This window comes from Notolepis coatsorum (assembly GCF_963971535.1).
Source record: "Notolepis coatsorum genome assembly, chromosome: 11".
Taxonomy (NCBI): Eukaryota; Metazoa; Chordata; class Actinopteri; order Aulopiformes; family Paralepididae; genus Notolepis; species Notolepis coatsorum.
In genome coordinates this window covers 38,869,094-38,893,764 of record NC_140175.1, presented here as the reverse complement: position 1 = coordinate 38,893,764, position 24,671 = coordinate 38,869,094, and the positions used below count along the sequence as shown (strand labels likewise).

Sequence of the window (24,671 nt, the reverse complement as noted above, 5' to 3'; positions counted from 1 at the left end):
CTGTACAGTGCACACAAAAAGAGATTTAAGTAAAAACTAAAATGTTTGCCTATTTTCAGCCATATTGTATGAAACGTTAGAGAACTAAAGCACTCATCACACATGCCCCGCCCCCTTTTCTGGGTACCAACGGTATTGGACCAGATTAAGATACATATTAACCTTGTATTAAATGAAAGTCATTTTCAGAATGCAGAAAATGTGTTGTGAACAAAAATACCTTTGCAGCTTACTGTACATTATCAAGAGGTCAATACCCGCCAGGCGTCATGCAAAGCCTACCTGGTGTGTGTTCAGGTGTAGCCAGTTGAATGGGTCTCCCCAGGAACAGGTGGAGGTCGTAGACATAAGGGACCTCGTCTGGACACACCAGACTGTAGGCTGTGCCACTACGCCCAGCACGCGCCACACGACCTGGTAGCAGAGAACAGACGGTCAGTCATCAGCCTCAGAGCTCATCATTAGCCATAATATCCCGATCGAAATCAGAGCCGACCATGGCATATTTTTATTGATGGGTATTGATTGGTAGCGGCTATATTAAGCCGATCAAAATAGATTTTCTTGATGTAAATTTAAAACCATTAAAGCTATGATGTAGACAATTGTTTTCCCTTTACGCAGAGATATCCAATTACCAAGCATATCTCGGCTACACTGGATTAGTTTCACCAACTTTTATATACTTGAGTGTACACTGTGCAGCTGTATTATCTAGGAAAATACAAATATCGGAACAGGACTCAGTATCAGCAGATACTGGATATTAAATCGTATATCATATGTTAATTCAATCTTTGTCTCTCATCACCTATGAGAATATAAAATAAAAGTCTAGCAAACTATTTAACAGTAGGGATGCAAATGATTTGTCGTTTAATTAGCTGGGTGATGTGCTAGTAAACAATAGAAATACAGCTTGCATTATGGAAACTGAACCATCGACCAGAGCACCACACTTTAATATAATAATACATTTGCAATTCACATATTTTATAAATATCCCATTTACCAGGGAAAAAAGATGAACTCAACATTAGTCAACAGAGTTGTTGATAGATTTATGTGTTTGTACTGTGCTGTGTGACCACCCACCGACTCTGTGCAGGAAGAGCTTGGCCTTGGATGGGAAGTTGTAGTTGATGACGTTGTCCAGCAGGGGGATGTCTATACCACGGGCCGCCACGTCCGTCACCACCAGCACCATGGCCTTCCGGTGGACAAACTTCCCGATGTTGATTTTCCTGGCCGTCTGGTCCAAGGCACTATAGATGTAGGCACACTCGATGCCTTCCAATGTCAGCAGCTGAACGCCAGGAGCGACAAAGAGCAGATTAAAGAGTGAACTCCAGGGATGTACAAGAAGAGCTTAACCCTTTCACTACCACACTACCAAAGGGTTAACCCTTTCACTGCGACAATACAGAAGGTTAACCCTTTCACTGCCACACGGCAAAGGGTTAACCCTTTCACTACCACTACAGATGGTTAACAGTCTGTAGTGTGGTAGTGAAACCGTCTGTAGTGTGGTAGTAGTGAAAGGGTTAAGGCGTGTTTATGTAAAACTCCAGGGCAGGATGCAAGGGAATCTACTGATCCGTTACAAACTGGGAGGATTAACCAAGTTAAGTCAATGTTTCCTCCCCCGATTTAGTGTCATTCTGTGACATGCTTCTGCTGGGCACACAACGTTGGTGGATTAAATAGATGTAAACAGCGGCGTCTCAAGCCAATGGTCACGGTGTCTTTTTTCCCCAGGACAGTGAGACCTGAGGAGTAGTTGTGGTGGTGATGACGGTCAGTTTTAATAGGATGACAAGATTGTTTATAACACACTAAGGGAGTAATTGCAGGGGTTACACACACACACACATATAGACACTCACACCTGGGAGATGCACAGAACCCGTCTTCTACTGGTGGCCACAGAGTTGTTGCAGTTTCGGTGCCTTGCTCAAGGGCACTTTGATGGTAGTTGCTTAACTCTTTCAGCGCCACCGGGTCTAGCCATTTTTGTTCCTAATGCGCCAGCGCTCTAAGAGATAGTGATGCGTGGCAGTGTTTGCAGGCCGCTATATCCATATTCTATATTATAGCTGTGGAGACAATACTATGGCTCATTTGACATCAACTATCCATCGTTCAACATGTGAAAAATAATTCATTTTTTCATGTATACGTTCGCGTTATACCGTGTGAATATTGTATAGTTTCAGAGTGATCCTGGCTAATTCCTGAAAACGACGCTATGGAGCAATACGTGAATTTAGCTAAAAGCGTTGGCGTTGCTCGCCTGGACACGCTATTATTTCCAATTCAAAGGTATATAATAGGTATTATGTTTCATCGTAGTTTTTTTATGCTTTGATCGTCACAAACGGCATACGTTTTGGAGTATGTTACATAATGATCGTTGCGATCGATGTGAAATCATGGTTGGATCAAAGTAGGATTGATGTCATATAGTCCTTACCTTTACTAGGAGCTATCCCAAAAAGAATATTCCAATTGTCTGGTCACGATTTCCAGTATTGGTGTCCATTGTGTCCTCCACATAATCCGGCACAACACATGCATCAAGGGGCATTGGACGTGTTTCAATGTGATCGGGTGAACCGCTAGACTTGCTAGACGATAGAGCCAGTTAGCAGCTCCGGGTACATATAGGTAGCAACGTTAGCTCTCATAACGATAGAGCCAGTTAGCAGCTCCAGGTACATATAGGTAGCAACGTTAGCTCTCATAACGATAGAGCCAGTTAGCAGCTCCAAGTACATATAGGTAGCAACGTTAGCTCTCATAACGATAGAGCCAGTTAGCAGCGCCGGGTACATATAGGTAGCAACGTTAGCTCTCATAACGATAGAGCCAGTTAGCAGCTCCAGGTACATATAGGTAGCAACGTTAGCTCTCATAACGATAGAGCCAGTTAGCAGCTCCAAGTACATATAGGTAGCAACGTTAGCTCTCATAACGATAGAGCCAGTTAGCAGCGCCGGGTACATATAGGTAGCAACGTAACTCTAATAACGATAGAGCCAGTTAGCAGCTCCGGGTACATATAGGTAGCAACGTTAGCTCTCATAACGATAGAGCCAGTTAGCAGCTCCAGGTACATATAGGTAGCAACGTTAGCTCTCATAACGATAGAGCCAGTTAGCAGCACCGGGTACATATAGGTAGCAACGTTAGCTCTCATAACGATAGCCAGTTAGCCAGCGCTAGCCAGCACCTGCTAAATCGAATGCCAAACTGATGATATCAGGAGCTATCAGCAGCTAGATAACATTAGACAACGCCTCATGTATTAATAAACTAAAGTGAATAGTTCGTTGACTGGGTCATTTTGTTTAATGCTTCAGTTATGTTGAAAGAGGAGCTCTGAGCTGCTCATGCACTCCTCTTGCCATAATGGTTTGTTGACGTGGTTATGTGAGGCGGAGGAGGAGGGGCAAGGCGTGCACTGCTGCAGCAGATTTAGGAGTCTGATCCGACGGTCACAGAGCTGAGGGAGTGCGCCCAGTTAGCTGTAAAAATCCATAGATTAGCCGCACCGTTATATAAGCCGCAGGGTCGAAAAATGGGGGGGAAAGCCGCGGCTTATAGTCCGAAAAGTACGGTACTTAACATCAACAAGGATGAGCAAGCATGTCACCAACGCAAACTCCATGGTGTTTGGTGTATTATTACCTCGTAGAGGTACTGTACATGATGTTTGGTGTATTCTTACCTCTTTGAGCTACTCTACATGGTGTTTGGTGGTATTATTACCTCTTCAATGTACTTTACATGGTGTTCTGGTGGCATTATTACCTCTTTGCTACATGGTCTTTTGGGGGTATTATTACCTTTTTGCTACATGGTGTTTGGTGGTATTATTACCTTTTTGCTACATGGTGTTTGGTGGTATTATTACTTCTTTGATGTACTAGTCTTATAGTGTTTTGTGGTATTATTACCCCTTTGCTACATGGTCTTTTGGTGGTATTATTACCTCTTTGAAGTACTATACATGGTGTTTTGGTGGTATTACCTCTTTGAGGTAGTCTACATGGTGTTTTGGTGGTATTATTACCTCTGAGGTACCCTACATGGTGTTTTGGTGGTATTATTACCTCATATTATTACCTCTTTGATGCACTCTACATGGTGTTTTGGTGGTATTATTAGCTCTTTGATGTACTCTACATAGTGTTTTGGTGTATTATTACCTCTTTGATGTACTCTACATAGTGTTTTGGTGTATTATTACCTCTTTGATGTACTCTACATGGTGTTTGGTGTATTATTACCTCTTTGATGTACTCTACATGGTGTTTGGTGTATTATTACCTCTTTGATGTACTCTACATGGTGTTTGGTGTATTATTACCTCTTTGATGTACTCTACATGGTGTTTTGGTGGTATTATTACCTCTTTGATGTACTCTACATGGTGTTTGGTGTATTATTACCTCTTTGATGTACTCTACATGGTGTTTGGTGGCAGTGAAGATCACGGTCTGTTCCTGGGGCTTCACCACGTTCCTCAGCAGGTGGAGCAGCACTGGAGCCTTGTCGTCCAGTCGCAGGTGGAAGAATGACAGCTGGGGGGAAGAGAGGAGAGAGACAGGGATGATGGAGAGATGAAAAAGATGATATGGGAGGGAGATATGGCTAGAATCAGATGTTCTCGTGAAGTTGAGTGATCATTGCGTAGAATAGACAGGCTTCTCAATATCATTTGTTATGGTGTATTTATGTCGTTGGCTAGTCATTGTACCTTGAGAAGTTCACTCAGCTTGCTGTCCACATCCAGACGAATCAGCACAGGTTCGGTCAGCCCTGGAGAAAAGACACAGTACTTTCTTCAGCTCATTTCCTGTAAGCTAATACAAACATTATTAAAGACATCATTCTTTTGCTAACCATCTGTTATTTAAAGAGACCGCCTTGGATTGTGTTGCTGGCTGGTCACAGTGAGCAATTGTAGCACCTGGATTCAAACCTCAAAAATGTGGTGAGGTATTATACATATCAAGTTTCAGACAGGACTACACTGCAATACATGCTTGGTATGTTTTGTAATCTAAACACAGGCAAAACAAGACAAGACGAGCTCTAACATCAGCAGAGAAGCTAGCCATTTAAATGTTTTTTTTTGCATTTTGGTAAACACTGTTTTTTTGCACATTTACTTCCAGTTTACTTTCTAAAGTCTGTCCATCCGACCTCTAAAATGTAAGAGCTGTAGTGAACTGAATTTAAAAAATGTATCCGAGTCCGACAGCACTATAAAAAGGAGATGGGTTTTACCAGCTCTGGCGAACTCCACCAGTAGTTTGGGCAGCGTGGCGGAGAACAGCAGGGTCTGTCTGGTGTCTGGGAGCCTCCTGATGATCTCTGAAAGCTGCTCTGCAAAACCCATCTCAAACAGCCTGGAGAAGCAGGACAAACATCAGCACTTCACATGGACTGTATCTATACAACAGCTACTATCCAAAGCACTTTAAAACGTATGCCTCACATTCACACACTGATGGCGGAAGCAACCATGCAAGGTGCCAACCTGCTCATTGGGAGCAGTTACAGATTATGTGTCCAAGGACACTTCGACACGCTGCTAGGAGGAGCCGGAATTGAACCGGGAACCTTCTGATTACCAGGCGAAAGCTCTACCTCCACCTCAACTGTCGACCCATAACACTACAAAGGGGTTCATTTATAAACTCTATATATTAAACCTCTATATTTTAAAACACATATGATTGTATTTTCACAAATGTTGTTGTTTTGTACTCATTTACATTTACATTTAGTCATTTAGCTGACGCTTTTATCCAAAGCGACTTACAAGTTCTGTGCGACAAGACAGCAAGAAGGGTATAACTCTATCAGCTGAGTAACAATGTTCATCAAAGTGTTGCGTGTTACAGTGTAGGTTAGTTTATTAGGACAAGTGCATGACAGTAAGGTTAGTCGGGGTTAGATTTTTTTTTTTTTTTTATCATTTCAGATAATGGTTGAAGAAGTGAGTCTCCAGGGCCCTCATTCATCAACGTGTTCTACGCACAGATTTGTGCTTACCCTGTGCGTACGATCATTTCTAAGCAAAGAGTGGGATTAATCAATTTCGATTTGAACTTGACTCCGTGCTTACGTCTACGCACAGGTCAGAGCACACTTACCTGACGCCCAGTGGTAGAATATATTATTACAACAAGGAAATGAGCTTCTGTGCATAATAACACTGGCATGTTCTGTACGAACCGTAGTTCATCATAGTTCATTGTAAAATAGCAACAGTAGTGTAATTATGGTCAAAACCCTATAAATAGCATTTGGAATAATAGATCTTTCTCTCAGAATGAATGCAGCATGGTTTATATAGCGTTATCGGAATATACGGGGTGTAGGCTACTGACTGACTGCGCTCCGCGTAGCTTGATTGATTGATTGATTGAAAAGTTTATTAACAGATTGCAGAATGGGTACAGTACAGTACAGCTCAGTACATACAATTGTTAATTGGGGATGCAGACCAGAGAAAGACTTTCGTCTTGTTTACATCAGGGTCCCCCATTTTCAATTCATCATAAAGCTCAACTCGTTATTATTTTGCGCAGACCGCAGAAACGTTTTGATTATATTCAAAAGGCTTTACGTTAAACGAAACAAGTGGAATTTCGAAGCTGTAAGCAGAATACAAGTCATATGAATATAGTGTTCTTCCCCCTTTTTACTGTATAAGAAAGAATAGAAAACGCATTGCAATGACACCAGATAGTGGACAGACTATGTATATGATGGGATTCAAGTTCGCGTTTTTGTTGATCATAGGCATGCTGTCAGAGTATGATATCTTAACCAAACATTCTAGAACATTTGTCGTCACAGATCATGTCCTAATAGAACATAGGCTATGGCATGGATCGTGATATTGTGTGGACTGTTATTATTACTGTACCGGTACCACCCATTGTGACAACAGCCTTGTGAGTCCCGCACACAAACATGATGGAATTCAAGTTCATGTATTGAAAGGCAGGCTACATCATACATGCAGTGAGATTCATTGTTCTTGTATATGCTCTCGTATTATTGTTTATATAGGCTACCCAATACTGACATCAAAATAGATTGTAGTATGCCTCTAGAAATCATATGCAGCAGGTAGAAAATTGACGGGAGATCCATCGCGATTTGGAATAAAATTGAGGAGAACTTTAATCCCTGGGTATTAATCAAACAACACGGGAAAAGGCAGTCATATTCCAGCGCGGTATTTATTAGTGTTTGCGCTGCCCAGGCAGCAATGGTTAATAGATATCGTATCCGACATCACCGTAAGTGTACACGTCTGTCAGCCTGTCTCATGACACGCTTCCCTCGGCTTAGTCCATTTTTCCACATTTCATGGGTGTATTCCATTACCGTATATGGTTAATCGGGGCATTTCTGGTATGCAAATACGTGAAAGTGTGCACGAGCCTCGGCGCAGAGCCAAGGTGGGATTCATCATGACAGGTGTGCGTAGAGCCTGCGTACGCACGTGTGATGAATCCCGACTTCCCTGTGCGTACACTGGTTCTACATTCCGTGCTTACGTGTGGAAATAGAACATGTTCTACGCACACATTGATGAATGAGGGCCCAGGTCTTTAGCTATCGCTTCAATAATACAACATAACCAGCTCTACTCTTCTGCCAGCATCATTTTATATATTTTTTATGTATTTTTTTGTATACATTTAATTTTTCAGAGGGCAGGTCGCTAATTTAGTAATTAAACTCTTCAATTGCACATCAATGCTACGAATGCAAGGTATAAGGAGTTCAGTCCATCTCTTACCTATCGGCCTCGTCAAACACCACATACTCCACGCTCTGTAGCTTCAGGTTCATATCCATGATAACGTGCATGAGACGACCAGGGGTACCGATGATTCTGGAGGGAGATCAAGAGAAGATTAGCACTGGAACGGACAGAGCCTATCGGTTGGAAATCATGAACAAACTAAAGAGATCTTGTTACCACTTTACAGAAGTCCACTGTGAGGCATCGTAGGCACATTCTAAGTATCATATATGTACAACAGGTAACGTTAAAGGTATAATCTCTAATGCAGTCAAACAGCGACCTTTAGTCTAGACCAGCGGTTCTCAAACTACGGGGCGCGACCCAAAGGAGGGTCGCAGGTAGGTGACACATTGGCAAAAAAGATTTAAACGACGGCAGCTGTGTGTATTTGCCATGTCTCGCCCCTTCATCAACGGAGGCCGACACACAGTATTCCAATACACATCTCCCTACATCCTGCGCATGTATAATCGCGGGAGGGGGCCGGGGGTCTGGTCTTTTGTGTGTAACCTGGACTCGCAATGGATAGGTTTGCGGTGCTGGTTTGTCGCAATGAAATGGGCTCGGCACATAACCAGCTGCTATACCACACTGAAGTGGGGTGGCTATCTCGAGGCAGAGTATTAAATCGCCTTTTTTAACTCAAAGAAGCGCAGATTTTCCTTGCAGACAAAAACAACCCATTGGCAGAGAAATGTGCTGATAATGAGCTGGATTATGAAACTCTGTTAGTGACACTTCAGGTTAATCAGCAGAGATTTTGGGGTAATTCGTCTATCGTGTGACGAGCTACTGAAAGTCAAGTTCACTGGACACTTTTGGACAGGCCCTCGCAAAGTTCTGGATATCAGTCCGGAACGAGTACCCAGTGTTGTGTAATGCTGCGCTGAGAAAGCGTGTCCCCTTCTCATCAACATACCTCTGTGAGGCCGGATTTTCAGAGTAGAAGCGGATCTCCACCAATGCGCACGTGAGCCCATTTTCTTTTCATGTTCTGGCAACATATTTTGGCTAAATATGCCCTTTTTTTTTTTATATAATGTGTATACAGAAACAATTCCGTTGCTTTTGTTGATCATATGAATTAATTTCATTGATAACATAGTGTTGTAATTTCATTTTCTAATAAATATGCATGATCAAGTTCAACAACGTGTTTTTATTTTGATATTCCTTATTTCCACGTTAAAATTACGCAATACATTAAGTGTGGGGTCGCCAAAAAAATTCCTAAATAAAATGGGGTTGTGGTTATAAAAAGGTTTGGGAACCCCTGCTCTAGACAAAAGAGCCCCACTTGGTACTGCGCTGTTTACTTTTTCTTTTGGTCTGACGTATGGGTTGGAGTTTAGTAACTTATTTATTATACTGTGAATTTCTCCTGGGGTGTGGCCCCTATCCCCATTCAAATCTTATCCAACTCAAACATCAGACAAAAACAAATAATGTAAACAAAGCTCAGTATCATGTTGTCATATTTTGCCTAGGGGTCGCTGTTTGACAACATTACAGATTCTACTTTTAAATTATAATCAAATTGTTTATTTTGTTTGTTTATTGTTATTTGCACTTACATTCTGGAATAAATTAAGTAAAAAAAGAACAGTTAAAATGTGCAGGAAAGGTCAAAAAGCCCAAGGGCTTATAAGCGACCTCCCCTCTTAAACCTATATAGGATAACTACACAGAACCCCCCCCACATTATGCACAAACACACATGCGCATATCCCTCTCTCATACACACAGATACATACAATACAGCATTATACAACAATTATAATGGTGGGGGGGGAAAAGACTGCTCACAAATACACATGGATACTACAGACTACAGGATCATAATACATTACAAATTGTTATGACTCATGGTATACTATGTAATGGTATGATTATTAATTGTACAACCATAGAAAATATTCAAACATTTTTATTACAGCTTATATAATGTCCCTCAGATTAAAGTACCATAATGCACAACCACATTTGCTTTTATTCCTGCAATCATATTCTAAGAGTAGGTTGTTTCAAATAAAGCTCTGCTCTTGTGTGCACTTACATGTCAGGGTTTTCATGCAGGGCAGCGAACTGATCATCCATCCTGATGAGAGAAAAAAACAGAGCAGAGAAGACACCCTGATAAAACCATTCTGACATACTCAAGATTTCAACAAAAGCAAGATCATTAGAGGACATAGGGACCGCCTACCTGTCTCCACCCAGGATCAACGCTGTCTTGAGGCCTGTGAATCTCCCCAGCTGCAATACCAAAATAATACGAGTATCAGCTTATTTGTTTTTTGTAGGGCCTAGAAACTTAACCTACAGTGTAGTTACATAATAATGATAGACCTACATATTTATTGTATGTAATAAACAGCACTTTATTTACAGCATATACATATTTTATTTTATTTTAACTGAAATATAGTGGAACTGAAATCTTTGGAACGATGTGCGTCTGGAGAGAAAAAGCAACACAATAAAAAGAAATGTCCTCAATATCTTCGCAACACCTGCGAGTTATGAAACACCACCGGTATGCGATTAAGCATATTTCCTCACAGGGAAACCGAAACCTAAGTCCTTTACATTCTCCCTTCTACCCCTCCGTTTCGAGTCAGCAGTAAGGTGTCCCCCGAGGCTAAATGGTGTGAAAATAAGGGAGTCCCGTGCAAACAGAGCAGACCACCACGTCTAAAAAGCAAGCTGACCTCTTTGGTGAACTTCATGGTCTGCAGGGCCAGCTCTCTGGTGGGGGTCAGGATGAGGGCCCGGGCCCCTGTAGCCTGGGGGGCCTTCAGCTTCTCAAACATGGGCACCAGGAAGGCTGCCGTCTTACCACTGCCCGTCCTAGCCATGGCCACCATGTCCTTGCCATCCAAAACCACTGGGATAGTCTGGACAGGGGGAAAAAGGTATTGACATGATATATTAGGCCACACGCTTGTCCATATGAAAATAAATTATAGGAAATCCTATAGTATTCCTATGGATATTGTTTTTTTCATTCACACTATAGATGTTTACCACAAAATACTGTAATACTGTTTTTTTTCCATACACACCGCAGAAATACTGTAGTAACTCACCATAGTATTTCTGTCATGGAATATTATAGAAATTTAAAGGAACACACCAACATTATGGGACACTTGCTTAAAACTCTGGGAGAGCTGTTTTTGGCTAACTGATCCATATCCGCTTCCATTCAAGCTAGGCTAGCTTGCAGCCAGATACTGTAGCTTTCTACTGAATGCAGAGCAGAAATTGGTATCTACCTTCTTGTCTGACTCTGGAGATGATGGTAAGCGCATTTCCCATAATGTTGGTGTGTTCCTGTAAAAGGTGATGGATACCGAGGTGCTGTTAACTAACCTTCCTCTGGATCGGCGTGGGGACTTTGTAGCCCTTCTTCATGACCCCTTTATAAACTGGATAACTGAGACCTGAAGTGTGAAATGGGGCATGAGAGTGTAAACAATGCAGTCGCAAATTGTGTGTGATGACTTGACATGCTCAAGGAAATCTTTTTGTCAGTTTTCAGGGAGGAGGCATGACTCATGACATGATATGTATATTCATGTGAAAAGTTATGCCTCTTCCTCGGTTTATGTTTATCATATTTTTTTACGTGCACCTTAGCCCTGATAAAGGTCTTCTCCCAAAGGGTTCAGTCTAGCTTTACTGAGAATTCCCCCTATTTACATAATGAAAGTCCAACATATGTCCATACTCCTTCACTTGCCTATGTACTTTCTGGGGCATAATCCTATGCGCAAATGAACTTTTAGACGTAATTCAAGTACGCCTATACCCCTAATCTTGTGAGTGTATATTGCTCCGAAGCACAGCACCACTCACAGGAACAAGAAGTCGTGTGCCATCTTTGATTTTGTTTGCTCAGAGATTTGGTGGTATACTTGTCTTTAACTACTTCTGAAGGTTTATTTGTGTGTAGGAGATGTAGCATCCGTCACCGCCCAGAAAGTAGACAAGTGAAAGATTTTGTACATCCGTTTGATTCAGTGAAATTCTATTCTCAGACTTTTGTAGGGTGACTGAATACTCGACTGTGGAGCTAGACAGAACACGTTCAGAGAAGACTCATCACTAATGCTATATATTAATTATTATGCAGCCCTGAGTGTCTACACTCTTCACCAGTTCGTACCCATGGACTGGAAGCCTCCAGACTTCTTTTTCTTCTTGTTCTGGGCCCTGACCAGCTTTCTGGTGTCAGGCTCCACATCTGACGGACAGTCTGAGGGGGCAGGGAACCGGGGCAGCGTCCTGCCAGCCTGGGGAAACAAAGGACACCAACACAGACACGTTTGTTTACAACACATTGATAACAGTGCAAGTTTATACTTTCGCTAATTAGCCGTTGTCGACAGATAAAGTCACGAACACAACTAGCATGTAATCGTAATAGTTATTGTGTTGTGCTCTGCTTGGCTATAATAGCTAACCACACAGTGATATCTGTCGAACAGTTAACGTTGACTTGATCCAGATACAAATTCGCCACCACAAAAAGGTCAGCAGCAGTCATGTAATTATCTGGTGAGGTTTGCTGAACAACAAAGTTAGAATTGTCTGATGAATATTATTCTTACACCGTCATCGTCCTTTATTTCCGCAGCAAGTTCGAAATCTCCACCATCTGAGTCCAGATCCGGGTCTCTGTGGCCAGAGTGTCTCTTTTTCTTCGTCAACTTCTTCTTTCTCTGGGCCATATTTCGGACTGTCGGCGCCTTTTTGCTATTTAGACTGTGTACCGTACTTTTTAAGTACTGTATTTTTTTTAAATGCACGTTTTAGTGTTCGAATTAGCACGAGTCAGTTCAGCACACGAAAACAACACAGTAAGCAGACATTTTGAAACACGTGTGATTTCCATGAACGCGCAATTGCTGCGACGGAACAACAGGCGCTTCGAGTGACGTCATCTCCACGCCACCCACCCCATAGATCATAGATATCTATGCCATAGATGACCCACCCACCCATAGATATATATATAGATATCTATGCACCCACCCATATAACCCATAGATATATATATATATGCACCCACCCGCGTGATTACCAAACCTGGCCGCATTTCTCGGAGACGCTCTCTGATTGGCCGACGCCTGTTTCTACACTGGTTAAGTTTAGGCACTATTCGAAGTTGGTTAAGTTTAGAGTTTGTCTAGAGTCGAGCGTGACGGCAAGTTATTTCGACGGTTAAGCTTAGGCACTCTTTCGAAGTTGGTTAAGGTTAGAGTTTGTTTTAGAGCATGGCGATAGAACGCCAGGTAGTTTGCACTGCAGCATAGATATCTATATAGAACACGGATATCTGCATATGGCTCGCTGATAACAAACTATCTTTACACATGGGCAAAACAGAGTCCATTCTCTTCGGTTCAAATAACAAACTGAGCAAGACCGACGGCTTCTCAGTTACAGTGGGTGACAATATTGTCACAAGGAAAGAAGATATTACCTACCTGGGTTCCATCCTAGAGGCAAATCTTTCCTGTGACAAAATGGCATCCAATGTAATAAAAAAAGTCAACCAACGAACTCGATTCTTGTACCGGATCTCCTCACTGGTAAACAAGAATACCCTGAAGACTCTAGCAGGAGCACTCATTCAAGGGTACTACGACTATGCTTGCACCTCATGGTACCAAAGCACCTCAAAGGCGCTAAAAACAAAATTACAAACATCTCAAAACAAACTGGTCAGACTACTGCTTGACCTTACTCCTAGAACCCACCTCACCCCTGCCCACTTTGACAACCTAGGATGGCTTAGAGTAGACGACAGAGTACAGCAACTTGCAATGGGCCTGGTCTACAAGATACACTACACGACCAAGGTACCCATGTACATGTCAAAATACTTCCCAAAGGTCAGTGAATACCACGATCACAACACCAGAGGGAGCTCCACAAATCATGTTAAACCCAGATTCGGCTCAAACAAGGGACTAAACACGTTTCGCAATTATGCCACATCAATGTGGAACGCCCTACCCAAAGCTGTAAAGGAATGTGAATCACTACCCACTTTCAAAAACACTCTCAAAAAACACCTAAGGGAGACTGCAACTCGAAACTGGCCCCTGTAAATGTCCGAACACAACCCCTTCCAATGTACAGTAAATTACCAAGTATGGTCTTGTCAATATTCCAATGTACAGTTTTGTTTGTACAGTTGTACAGTGTCCCCCACCCACCCCTCCTACCCAACCTCCCCCCCCCACTCCTACCCAACCCCCCCACCCAACCACCTCCAATGTACAGTCCCCCCCCCCCACCTACCCAATCCAATGTACAGTTTCTACGTCAAATGTATATACTTTTTTTTTCTGGACTCTTTTTGTATCACAAACAGTACTGTAATTGCAAATCTGGTATGTCATAAATGTATAGATGTAGCAGTACTGTCTATCTGTATGTCATGTATGTCATATATGTTACGATGAATTGAAAATGGGGGACCCTGATGTAAACAAGACGAAAGTCTTTCTCTGGTCTGCATCCCCTTAACAATTGTATGTATTGAGCTGTACTGTACTGTACCCATTCTGCAATCTGTTAATAAAGTTTTCAATCAATCAATCAATCAATCATCTATGGTTTGCAGGCTGTTTGACGTGGAAATGGGCAAAGAAAGACACAGCTCGTCACGGATTGGGCAAACGCGTCAGTGGCCAATCAGAGAGCGTCAGTCAGTGCCAATCAGAGTGAGAGCGTCTCCGAGAAATGCGGCTAGGTTTGGTAATCACGCCACCCACCCACCCTTTTCACAACAGAAGCTGACTTTTTAAGGTGATGGTGATGAATGATGAGTTGTAAATGTAGCCTAGAGTTGAAAGAGCACAACGTAGATTCTTGTGTCCTACAAACCCAAATACAGACAATTTATTTTGTGATAATAACCTTAGCTTTCTATTATTATTATTATTATTATTATTATTATTATTATTATTATTATTATTATTATTATTATTATTATTATTATTATTATTGTTATTATTATTATTATTATTATTATTATTACTACTACAATATTATAATATTGTGCAGCTCAGTTTCAATTTGTGAACTGAAGTCTCTCCTTAAAGGACCACACCAGGATAAGTACTGGAGATGGGCCCTGTATTTAATATAATTTGTGTTCATGTATGTATAGGCTATGGCAGTGCTTCTCAAACTTTTTCTGTCAGGCCCCCCTTTGGCGGACCAAAATATTTTGGGCCCCCCCCCACTCGCCCCAACAAAATAGTCATGAAATGGGCCATGTTTAAATTTATTGAAATAACACCAATATCGTGACCTTTCAAATTGTGCAACCATGCACTTTACAACTGTGCAATTGTGCAACAACATAACAATACAGTCCAATACACACTCAAAGACTGCTTTTAAAAAAATAGAGACATCTTGTAACATTGCAATACAATTCAATGGACACTCAAGACTGCTTTTTCAAAAATAGAGACATCTTGTAACATTGCAATACAATTCAAGGACACTGCTTTAAAAAAAAATAGATAGAAAACTTTGTGAAAAACGTGTGAAAACTTGTGAAAGAACTTTGCAATTTGTGCAAAAAAAGAGAAAATGTAAGTAAATTATGTGAGTCATCACAGCATTAGTGGCTGCAATGAGCCTGTTTTGCACTGCACATCTTTTCAAAACGAGGTTGCAGGCTTGATACTGCCACTCTCAAGTCATGCTCAATGTTGAGCCTAGACCTGTGCTTTGTCTTCAGTGAAGCAACAGCTGAAAATCCAATCTCACAGAGATAGGATGTGGCGAAGGGAAGAAGGATGCCCACAGCCCTCTGCCCTATGAGTGGATGCTCCCTCTCCACACCAAGCCAGAATTCACTCAGTGTCTGAGCGTCCATTGCGCGTTTGGCGAGACCCCCTTGATGTGCGCCTGTAGCCCCCTCCTTTTCCCTGCCATGGCCTGCGCACCGTCAGAGCAAAAGCCCACACAGTTCTCCCATTTCAGTCCATGTTCTGTCAGGTAACTGTCAATCATTTTGAAGAGCTCATCAGCTGTCGCTCTGTTTTTGACATATTTGCAAAACAGCAGATCTTCACTCAGTGACTGGGAATTTACAAAGCGAACATAGGAAATAAGCAAACAGTCTTTATTGCTGTTAAGGCAACACGCATGTCATCCTCAAGGCTCAACTTGGCCCTATATTTTGTTTTCAGAGCTGTCATGGATGAAAAGCCAGCTTCACACAGATACTGTATGTGGTGCTGAATGGTATCAACACCTTAACTGCTGCATCATGAGATACTTGGTACTCAGCACCACACTCTGAAACTAGCTCTCCAGGTGGTATCAGATGAGATTTCAAAGAGTTCTTCCAAGAGTTTGGATGGAGATGTGTCAGGAAGCTTTGTCTCAATGTTGTCTGTAAAGGTTTTTTTTTTATCCAGAGTAACTTGGTGATCCTTTTCTGTGTTTTATTAAATAATGATTTTCAGATTTTGAGAAATGGTATTTTCATGGAGAACAGTGCAGCTGCAACAGATAGCACTTTAGTGACAATTTTCTGTAATAAAAAAAAAAAAAAATGTTTTTTTTTAAAATAAATCTCAAGGCCCCCCCTGTCATGCCTCTGCGCCCCCCCTGGGGGGCGCGCCCCCCACTTTGAGAAACACTGGGCTATGGTGTATGTTTTACTAGATCTCAGTCTACCTTACTAACACCATTCAGGCTGTCATTGACGTTGAAAAGGGGTGGGAAAATTCTCCTAATTGCCCTTTCGCACATGTAGCACACAGCATGCGATTCTCTCTGGCAGACATATTCACACATGGAAATACAGTGCTTGGTTTAGGCGAGGGGTGGTAGAGCGAGGGTATGACACAGAAAGGGAAATGTAACCTACCTCCTCCCCCTGTGTATGCCTGTGCATCAATGGCAGTATGAAAGGTAGGCTGAAAACCAAAACATACACTTTATACACAAAATTAGACAGGGACGGTCTCTGGGAAGTGTAAATTACACTGGTCTTTAAGATGAACACCAGAGACACACGATTGGTAATGATGTCATCAAGAGACTAGTGCTGCATTCCATTGAAGCCTAGAACTAGGAAAAATCTACTCTGAAAAGTGCAAAGGATTTTCCATTTAAGTCAGAATGTGGGACAAAATCTCTCGGCAATTGTTTGATTGGTTGAAAATTTTATTAACAGATTGCAGAATGGGTACAATACAGTATGGCTCAATACACACAATTGTTAAGGGGATGCACAAAATGCGGGGCTTCTATCGATTCCTAGGGTTAAAAAGAAATCCGCCGGCCACAGAGCCTTTGTCTGCCGCGCTCCCTACCTGTGGAACAAATGACCTGCCATCGTCAGGGGCGCCTGCTCTGTCGAAGCTTTTAAATCCCTGCTTAAGACCCATATTTTCTCTCTCTCCTTCAACCTACCCTGATCTCACCTGGTCGGGGACTGACCCTTAGATTAATCTGTCTAGTTTAGTTAGGATGTCTATTTGCTCCCATATCTGCTTTTCTGCAGACATGGGAGAACCTTTTTAACCTCTGTCTCTGTCTCAACCGGTCCCATGGAACAGCTTCATACCGCCTTCCGTATGGCCTGCAGTGCTGAACCTGTATCCATACGCTTGCAGTAGTTCTATCTATTACTCAATTTCACAATTTTCGTATATACTAGTATGATTCCACTGTCACCATGTATGCTTATGCTCACTACATGTATTTATTGCTCCATCTCCGCCCACTACAAACATGGGAACTCTCTAACCCCTGTCCCAACCCCCCCCCCCCCCCCCTCTCTCTCTGAGTCGTTGTCTCGTAGTGCTGACCAAGGTGGTGGATGTCTCGGGGTCTTGGCCAAGATTGCAGTGACTGTTCTATGTGCACCACAAGGCCATGGATCAGCTTCTTATTCTTCTGTCAACGTGGTTCAGACGTTCATTGCTGGGTTAAGTACTTCTATTCTATTCACATAATATGCCTACTACATATATCTACTCTATTCACATATATGCTTACCACTTGTATCTATTGCTATGTCCGCCCATCACAATCACGCGAACTGTCTAACACCTGTCCCGTCTCCCTGTCTCCCTGTGAGTGGCTGTCTGGGAGTGATGACCGGAGTGTTGGATGTCCCGTGATGAAGACCGGGAGGATGCGACCCTATCTGCGCCGCCCCTTCGCCTCAAATAGATCCGCTATCAGCTCTATCTTTAATCTTTCAAAAATGTTCAGTTGCTATCGCTATCAGCTCTATCTTTAATCTTAATCTTAATCTTTCAAAAATGTTCAGTTGCTATCGCTATCAGCTCTATCTTTAATCTTTCAAAATGTTCAGTTGGTATCGCATGCACTGTGTTTCACTACACATATGAGTGCATGCCTACCAACTGTCCGCCTATTTTATTGCAACACTACTATCACCAACATCTAAGAAGGGAGATCCCCCCTTGAATGGCCCTTCTAAGGTTTCTCTCCTCCACACTGCCTGTGGTGCATTTTTTCCTATTGCTAGGTTTTAGTGAGTGTTGCATTTATTTATTTTGCATTTATTTTAAATTGTTTGGACTTTATGGTGTTCTTGTTTTGTTCTTGATTTATTGTGATGTTTTCTTCTTGACTTGTTTAAAGAAGACGTGTCCGGCCCATGGGGACATTAACGTGTGTTGTCGGGCCTTACAAATAAATTTGATTTGATTTGATTTGATGCAGACCAGAGAAAGACTTTCGTCTTGTTTACATCAGGGTCCCCCATTTTCAATTCATCATGACATTTATGACATACACGACATACAGATATACAGTAGTTACATCCAGACATTTATGACATACAAGATATACAAATATACAGTACTGTAAAATAAAAGACAATATATACATAAGACATACATAAAAGAAAATATATACATTCGAGGGGGAATAAACTGTACATTGGTACATAGCACACTCAGTCAACAGTGAACAAAGTTTCCTTTGCATATATTTGTACATTAAAACACATCTAACTTTGATCTAAAGTAGTTGGTCTGAAGTCGTGTTTATGTTGTGATAACATGCTTGTTGTAGCAGCCTATACAAATCAATATATAATGTTATTTGTTTGATGGACCTAGTTGTCGAATGGGTATGTGTACACAAGCTGGAACTAGATGTCGTTGATTGATTACCAGCACAGTCAGAAAGTAGGCAAACAACAGAATTGCTGCAGATGTCCATGTTTTTTCCAAACAGATGCAATGGAATACATTTAGCTTGGAAGTGGAAACTGCTGACTTGGAAATACCGACTTCCAGTGGAATGCAGCATTATCCTGGAGCTGCTCCATAGACAGTACATAGGGGGAAAACTACTAGGACAAATAGTACTCATAGGGCTGGGCTAAATTATTATTCAATATTCATTTGAATAATCCAAGATTGATTCATAAAATCCCAGATCAATATTTGAAAAATCTCTTTAATATCCAAGCAAAGTAGGTATTGTAACTAAAATATCCCTAAACAAATCGATATTGAATGAACTGCATCGAATCAATTTGGGAAATCAGTGGTGATACCCAGTAAGTATGGTGATTTTACTGGAAAATGGGTACATATTGTGATTCAGAGCTGTAAATCCTAACATCGCATTTTAATACAACTCATTTACATGTAATAGCTCAAACAAACATTTCTCTGCGTCCACACAGTTGGCAATTAATTCATTGTCAATAGACCAACTCCTAAAAGTGTCACTTGATGACACCACAAATTCAAATATTGCAACTCTCATTTTCAGCTCAGAGAGACAGTAGTCTTTGTTTGTACTGTAGATATTGAGGACATGTTATGTATCTTTTCTATAATTGTATACAACTCTCTTGTATTTGTGGAACATTAGGTTTTTTGCTAAGAAACTAGTGTAAATATAATTAATTATGTCTTCTTTCTTCCCTTGTATAGAACACACTGTTCCTGGTGAGTGCAGCACACACCAATCATTTTAATTAATTATTTATTTATTTCCCTGTCTGGCTTCCCCACACCCAAGAGTAAAAAAACATTTACAAACTGAGCAGGCTACAGAGTACAAAGTACCTGGCTACAGCGGCTGGGTGGCACAGCGGACATTGTGCTCGTCACCAACGCAAGAGACACCGGGTTCAAATCCGCTGTCAGCGTTGCCTCCAACTTGGGCCGGCCGTCATACTGGCTCAATTGGCAGAGTCAGCGGGTGGAAGTCGATGGGTGGTAATCTGGACGTTGTGGACAGCGACTCCTACAGGTCGGTTGGGGGACACCTGCACAGCAGAGACAGGAAATGGCGGGGGTAATGTGAGCCTCCCACACGTTACACCTCGCCAATGAGAGTCCGTGCTGGCAGGTGAAAAGATGTGACAGGCTGCCTCCTCGTGTACCGGAGGGGACACGTGATGCAAGGCTTCTATCCTCCCTACGACCACCTGTGGGGGGCATATGCGAGCAACGTTAAAGACAGGGGAGGGGAGAATTGGAAACAGCGAAATTGGGATGGGAGAAAAATAGAAAATAAGGATAAAAAAAAGTACCTGACTACAAAAAACACAGCTAATTGATTAATCAAAGCTAATTCATCCTATTGTGACATCGAGGGATAAGCTATTCTGAACAGCTTCTTTAGGCTTGTTAATCTGAAGACTTGAACGAATGAATGAAAACTTTATTTAACAGATTTCAGAATGGGTACAATACATACGGCTCAATACACACAATTGTTAAGGGGATGCAGACCAGAGAAAGACGTTTGTCTTGTTTACATCAGGGTCCCCCATTTTCAATTCATAGTGACATTTATGACATACACAACATACATGACATCATGACATTTATGACATAGGGACATACATCATACAGCCAGGTATATAGTACTGTTACATTTGTGACATATACGATATGCAAATATACAGTACTGTTACCCAGAGATCCTAACAGAAAATATATACATATGATGGGGAGGAGACTGTACATTAGGAGGGGGTGGGTGGGTGGGAGAAAATATATACATACGTTGGGGAGGAATGTCTGAGGGGGTGGGGGAGTTTTTTTTTTGACATTTACAGTGGCCAGTTGTGGCATCACAATTCAAACCCTGGCCAAACATAATTTTTCCCAAGCGACTAGATAACATTTCAAACTGCTTTTCAAAGGCAAAAAAAAACATTTCCCACAATATGTCCCCTTTAATTGTCACAGATCATTGGAATAACATAATGTTTATTTTTTTCTGTTTTAGGGTGGATTTCCCCTTTAATACGCATGGGACGGTACAAAACACCATTATTCTTTTATGTTCACGAGAACGAGCAAATACCGGTGTGTGCTTGCACTGTGATGACTATATATTTATAGAACTGACAACTCATATGGGCCAAGAGAGAGACAATCTGAGCATTTCCTTCTGTTGCATAACTTATTACGGGGTGACTGCATGGGACATTTTGGTAGTCATCCCAGCACACCCACTGTCATGCCTATACTACTGGTAACTAAAGCAAGAGATCAGCTAAAAAAAACATGGATTTCCTCTGAGCTTATATTAGCTAGTGACAGTGGCTCAGGAGGTAGAGCAGTCATCTGGTAATTGTAAGGTTTCCAGTTTGATTCCCGCTCCTCCTGGGCAGTGTGTCAATGTGTCCTTGAACAAGACACTTAACCCCTAATTGCTCCCGATTGCTCGCTTTGGATAAAAGCGCTATATTATAATAATAATAATAATAATAATAATAATAATAATAATAATAATAATAATAATAATAATACATTTTATTTGGGGGCGCTTTTCATGACACCCAAGGTCACCTTACAGATCATAAGAACAAAGCAAGACAGTTAAAAGTTGAGGTTAAAAACAAAACAAACAATAGGAAGTATAAAACAGTGAAGTTAAAAAACAAAACAAACAAACAGCAGGGGGTATAGAACAGTGACAGGTTGGCGGCCAGGTAGCACAGCGGACTAAGCGTCTGTCTAATACCCAAGAGACACTGGTATCGAATCCGGCTGTCAGCGGTGCCTCCGGCTTGGCCGGCCGGCATACTGACACAATTGGCGGTGTCAGCGGGAGGGAAGCCGGTGGGTGGTAATCTGGTCATTGTAAACAGCGACTCCTACAGGTCGGTCAGGGCGCCTGCACAGCGAGGGAGGGAAATGGTGAAGGTAGTGTGACCTCCCACGCGTTACACTTCACCAATGAGAGTCCTCGCTGTCAGGTGAAAAGAGGCTGCTGGCTGTCTCCTATGTATCGGAGGAAGCATGTGATAGACTTCAGGGCTCCCTAGACCGACCAGTGGGGGGCACATGCGCGCAACGACCAGGAAGGGGAGGGGGGAATTGGCATAACGACTAAATTGGGATGGGAGGAAAATACAGAAAAACAGGAGGAGAAAAAGTGGATAAAAAAATAAAGAACAGTGACAGGTTACAGTGAATATGCAAGTTTAAACAGATGGGTTTTTGTTGTGATTTAAAGGATAATAGGGAGTCAGACTGTCGGACATGTGGGGGCAGGGAGTTCCAGAGTCTGGGAGCCGAGCAGCTGAAAGCTCGAGCACCCATGGTGCTGAGGCGTGAGCTGGGGATGGATAGGAGTCCAGTATAGGATGATCGGAGGGTGCGGGAGGGGGTGTATTCCTGAAGGAGGTCAGTGATGTAGATGGGGGCTAGATTGTGGAGGGCTTTGAGGGTGAGTAGGAGGTTTTTGTAGTCAATCCGGTAGTGCACAGGGAGCCAGTGTAATTGAATGAGGACGGGGGTGATGTGGTCGGATGAGTGTGTGCGGGTGATGATCCTGGCAGCAGAGGTTTGGATAATTTGGAGTCTGATGAGGAGTTAGGTGGGAAGGCCGATGAGGAGAGCATTGCAGTAGTCGATCCGGGATGTGACGAATGAGTGGACCAGGGTTTCAGTGTTTGATTTGGACAGAGATGGGCGGAGTCATTTATATTGACAGAACTCATATTGTAACAGTGAAAAATAAAAAAGGATTTCTCAGATTCGTGAAGCATTTTCCTTAGCCAATCCTAATTTACACACATGCACTGAACATGGCCCACACTAGCATCAGAGACGAATGACACCACCACTTCACACTGCTGGTTAAACAAGGCCTTCCCCTGTCATCTCTCATCAAATTAACCCCCCATTACTGTTGGTGACATAAGGAAATGAAGGAATCTGCCACAGCACGCACTGCCACCACCATTCACAAATATTGGCCTGTCACAGCTCATATGGAAAATCCCAGCTCAACACGCCTGGATTAAACTGAATCTGACATACAGTAGCAAACCAAATATAGCTCTGGGTCCCACACTCAAAGAGATCCCACGAAATAAGACAATTCATGTGCTTGTAATTTTCCTACGAATGTATTTCTGTGCCCCCTGTGGTCTATCTTTAGTATTTCACTCAGTCTCTGATCATGTAGACCCCCGTTTCGGATTAATCCATACATAGTCTTGTGGCGGTAAAGCTCTCTTGCATTGATTAGTGGGTTGACGTGTATAAATGTCGAGGTATCCAACATGTGGTTCCACAGATAGGGGACCAGCTGCTGCTCAGAAACAGCTGTGCAGACATCAAAAGCCCCACTGAACATTGGGATATACTGTATGTCCTTCATTAAGCCCCAACGCTGTGTGTGTGTGTGTGTATGTGTGTGTGTGTGTGTGTGTGTGTGTGTGTGTGTGTGTGTGTGTGTGTGTGTGTGTGTGTGTGTGTGTGTGTGTGTGTGTGTGTGTGTGCGCGTGCGCACATTATGTGTGTGTATGAAGTGATCTCGACCACGTTCTTTCCTTCTTCCTCTCCCCCATCTGGTGGGATGAAGGCGTTTCCTGTGGAACCACACATGGTTCTTCACGTCACACCCTGCTCTGGGTCTAAAAGCATGACCTGAGTGAAAATTGACACTTAAAAATGTATGAGTTCCCTGCTGACAAATGGTGACAGTGACACGCAGTGCGACAGCCTGTTTGACAGTATTCCTCTCACTTTCGTTTCTCTTGCAGATCTAGACCTACTACTCTCTCACATGTGTTGGTTATTTTTATTCGTTTCTTTTTTTTCTTTTCTTACGCCTACCAGTGGAAATATGGCTTTTGGATGATAGTACATGGACCAAATATGGCAGCCAAACACGTACTGTGGGGTTGTTTGAACTCAGTCGGCTCAGGCGGCTGATATACAGTAAATAAGTCAACACCATGGCAACAGCCTGGAGCTAATGCCATTCATATTCCATCATAGAGCGCATGGCCCAAAGCCAGACCTGTTGGGGGTAGAGAGAGAGAGAGAGAGAGAGAGAGAGAGAGAGAGAGAGAGAGAGAGAGAGAGAGAGAGAGAGAGAGAGAGAGAGAGAGAGAGAGAGAGATGTGGGCTTACTCACACTATAGGTGGAGCAAACCACCTATATTGGATCAGCTTTTGTTCTTGAAGGTGATGAACCCTGGAGGGATTATGAGGTGGAGCTGGCAGGGAAGGTGGGCGCTTCATGCTGGTGAACAGGGCGCTGGCGTCGGCGAGCCAGGTCATCCTTTCTTCTCAAAGCAAAGCCGCCGGCCCGCCGGCAATGTCTCTCCAGCGGCAGCGAGTCCGGCTTTTATACGCGGAGCCTGTCACTGAATCAGTGCCTCGGCTCTGCGTCAACTGCGTGTTGATATTGTGGCGTCCTCCACTTATTATTCATGAGGCGGGGGCTTAATGTTGCCCTTTGTGTGTGTGTCATTATGGGCTACATGGTCTCATTTTCCTATAGGCAGCTCAGATGTGTCTCGCCTCACTTCACT

At 42.5% G+C, this 24,671-nt stretch overlaps 1 protein-coding gene across 1 annotated transcript in view; it reads right to left on the bottom strand.

Annotated features, from left to right (window-relative positions):
* ddx54 (DEAD (Asp-Glu-Ala-Asp) box polypeptide 54) overlaps window positions 1–12,715 on the bottom strand; it is a 30,430-nt gene extending 17,715 nt beyond the window's left edge. The window contains exons 1-12 of the mRNA XM_084324723.1: window positions 12,457–12,715; window positions 12,012–12,138; window positions 11,216–11,286; window positions 10,552–10,737; window positions 10,047–10,096; window positions 9,897–9,938; window positions 7,832–7,927; window positions 5,296–5,417; window positions 4,763–4,824; window positions 4,455–4,586; window positions 1,096–1,306; window positions 283–414 (exon numbers count right to left, since the gene is read on the bottom strand). Coding sequence (XP_084180849.1) covers window positions 283–414; window positions 1,096–1,306; window positions 4,455–4,586; window positions 4,763–4,824; window positions 5,296–5,417; window positions 7,832–7,927; window positions 9,897–9,938; window positions 10,047–10,096; window positions 10,552–10,737; window positions 11,216–11,286; window positions 12,012–12,138; window positions 12,457–12,576 — 1,351 coding nt within the window. The 5' untranslated portion in view covers window positions 12,577–12,715. The remainder of the gene's footprint in view (window positions 1–282; window positions 415–1,095; window positions 1,307–4,454; window positions 4,587–4,762; window positions 4,825–5,295; window positions 5,418–7,831; window positions 7,928–9,896; window positions 9,939–10,046; window positions 10,097–10,551; window positions 10,738–11,215; window positions 11,287–12,011; window positions 12,139–12,456) is intronic.
* Between the last annotated feature and the right edge of the window lie 11,956 nt (window positions 12,716–24,671).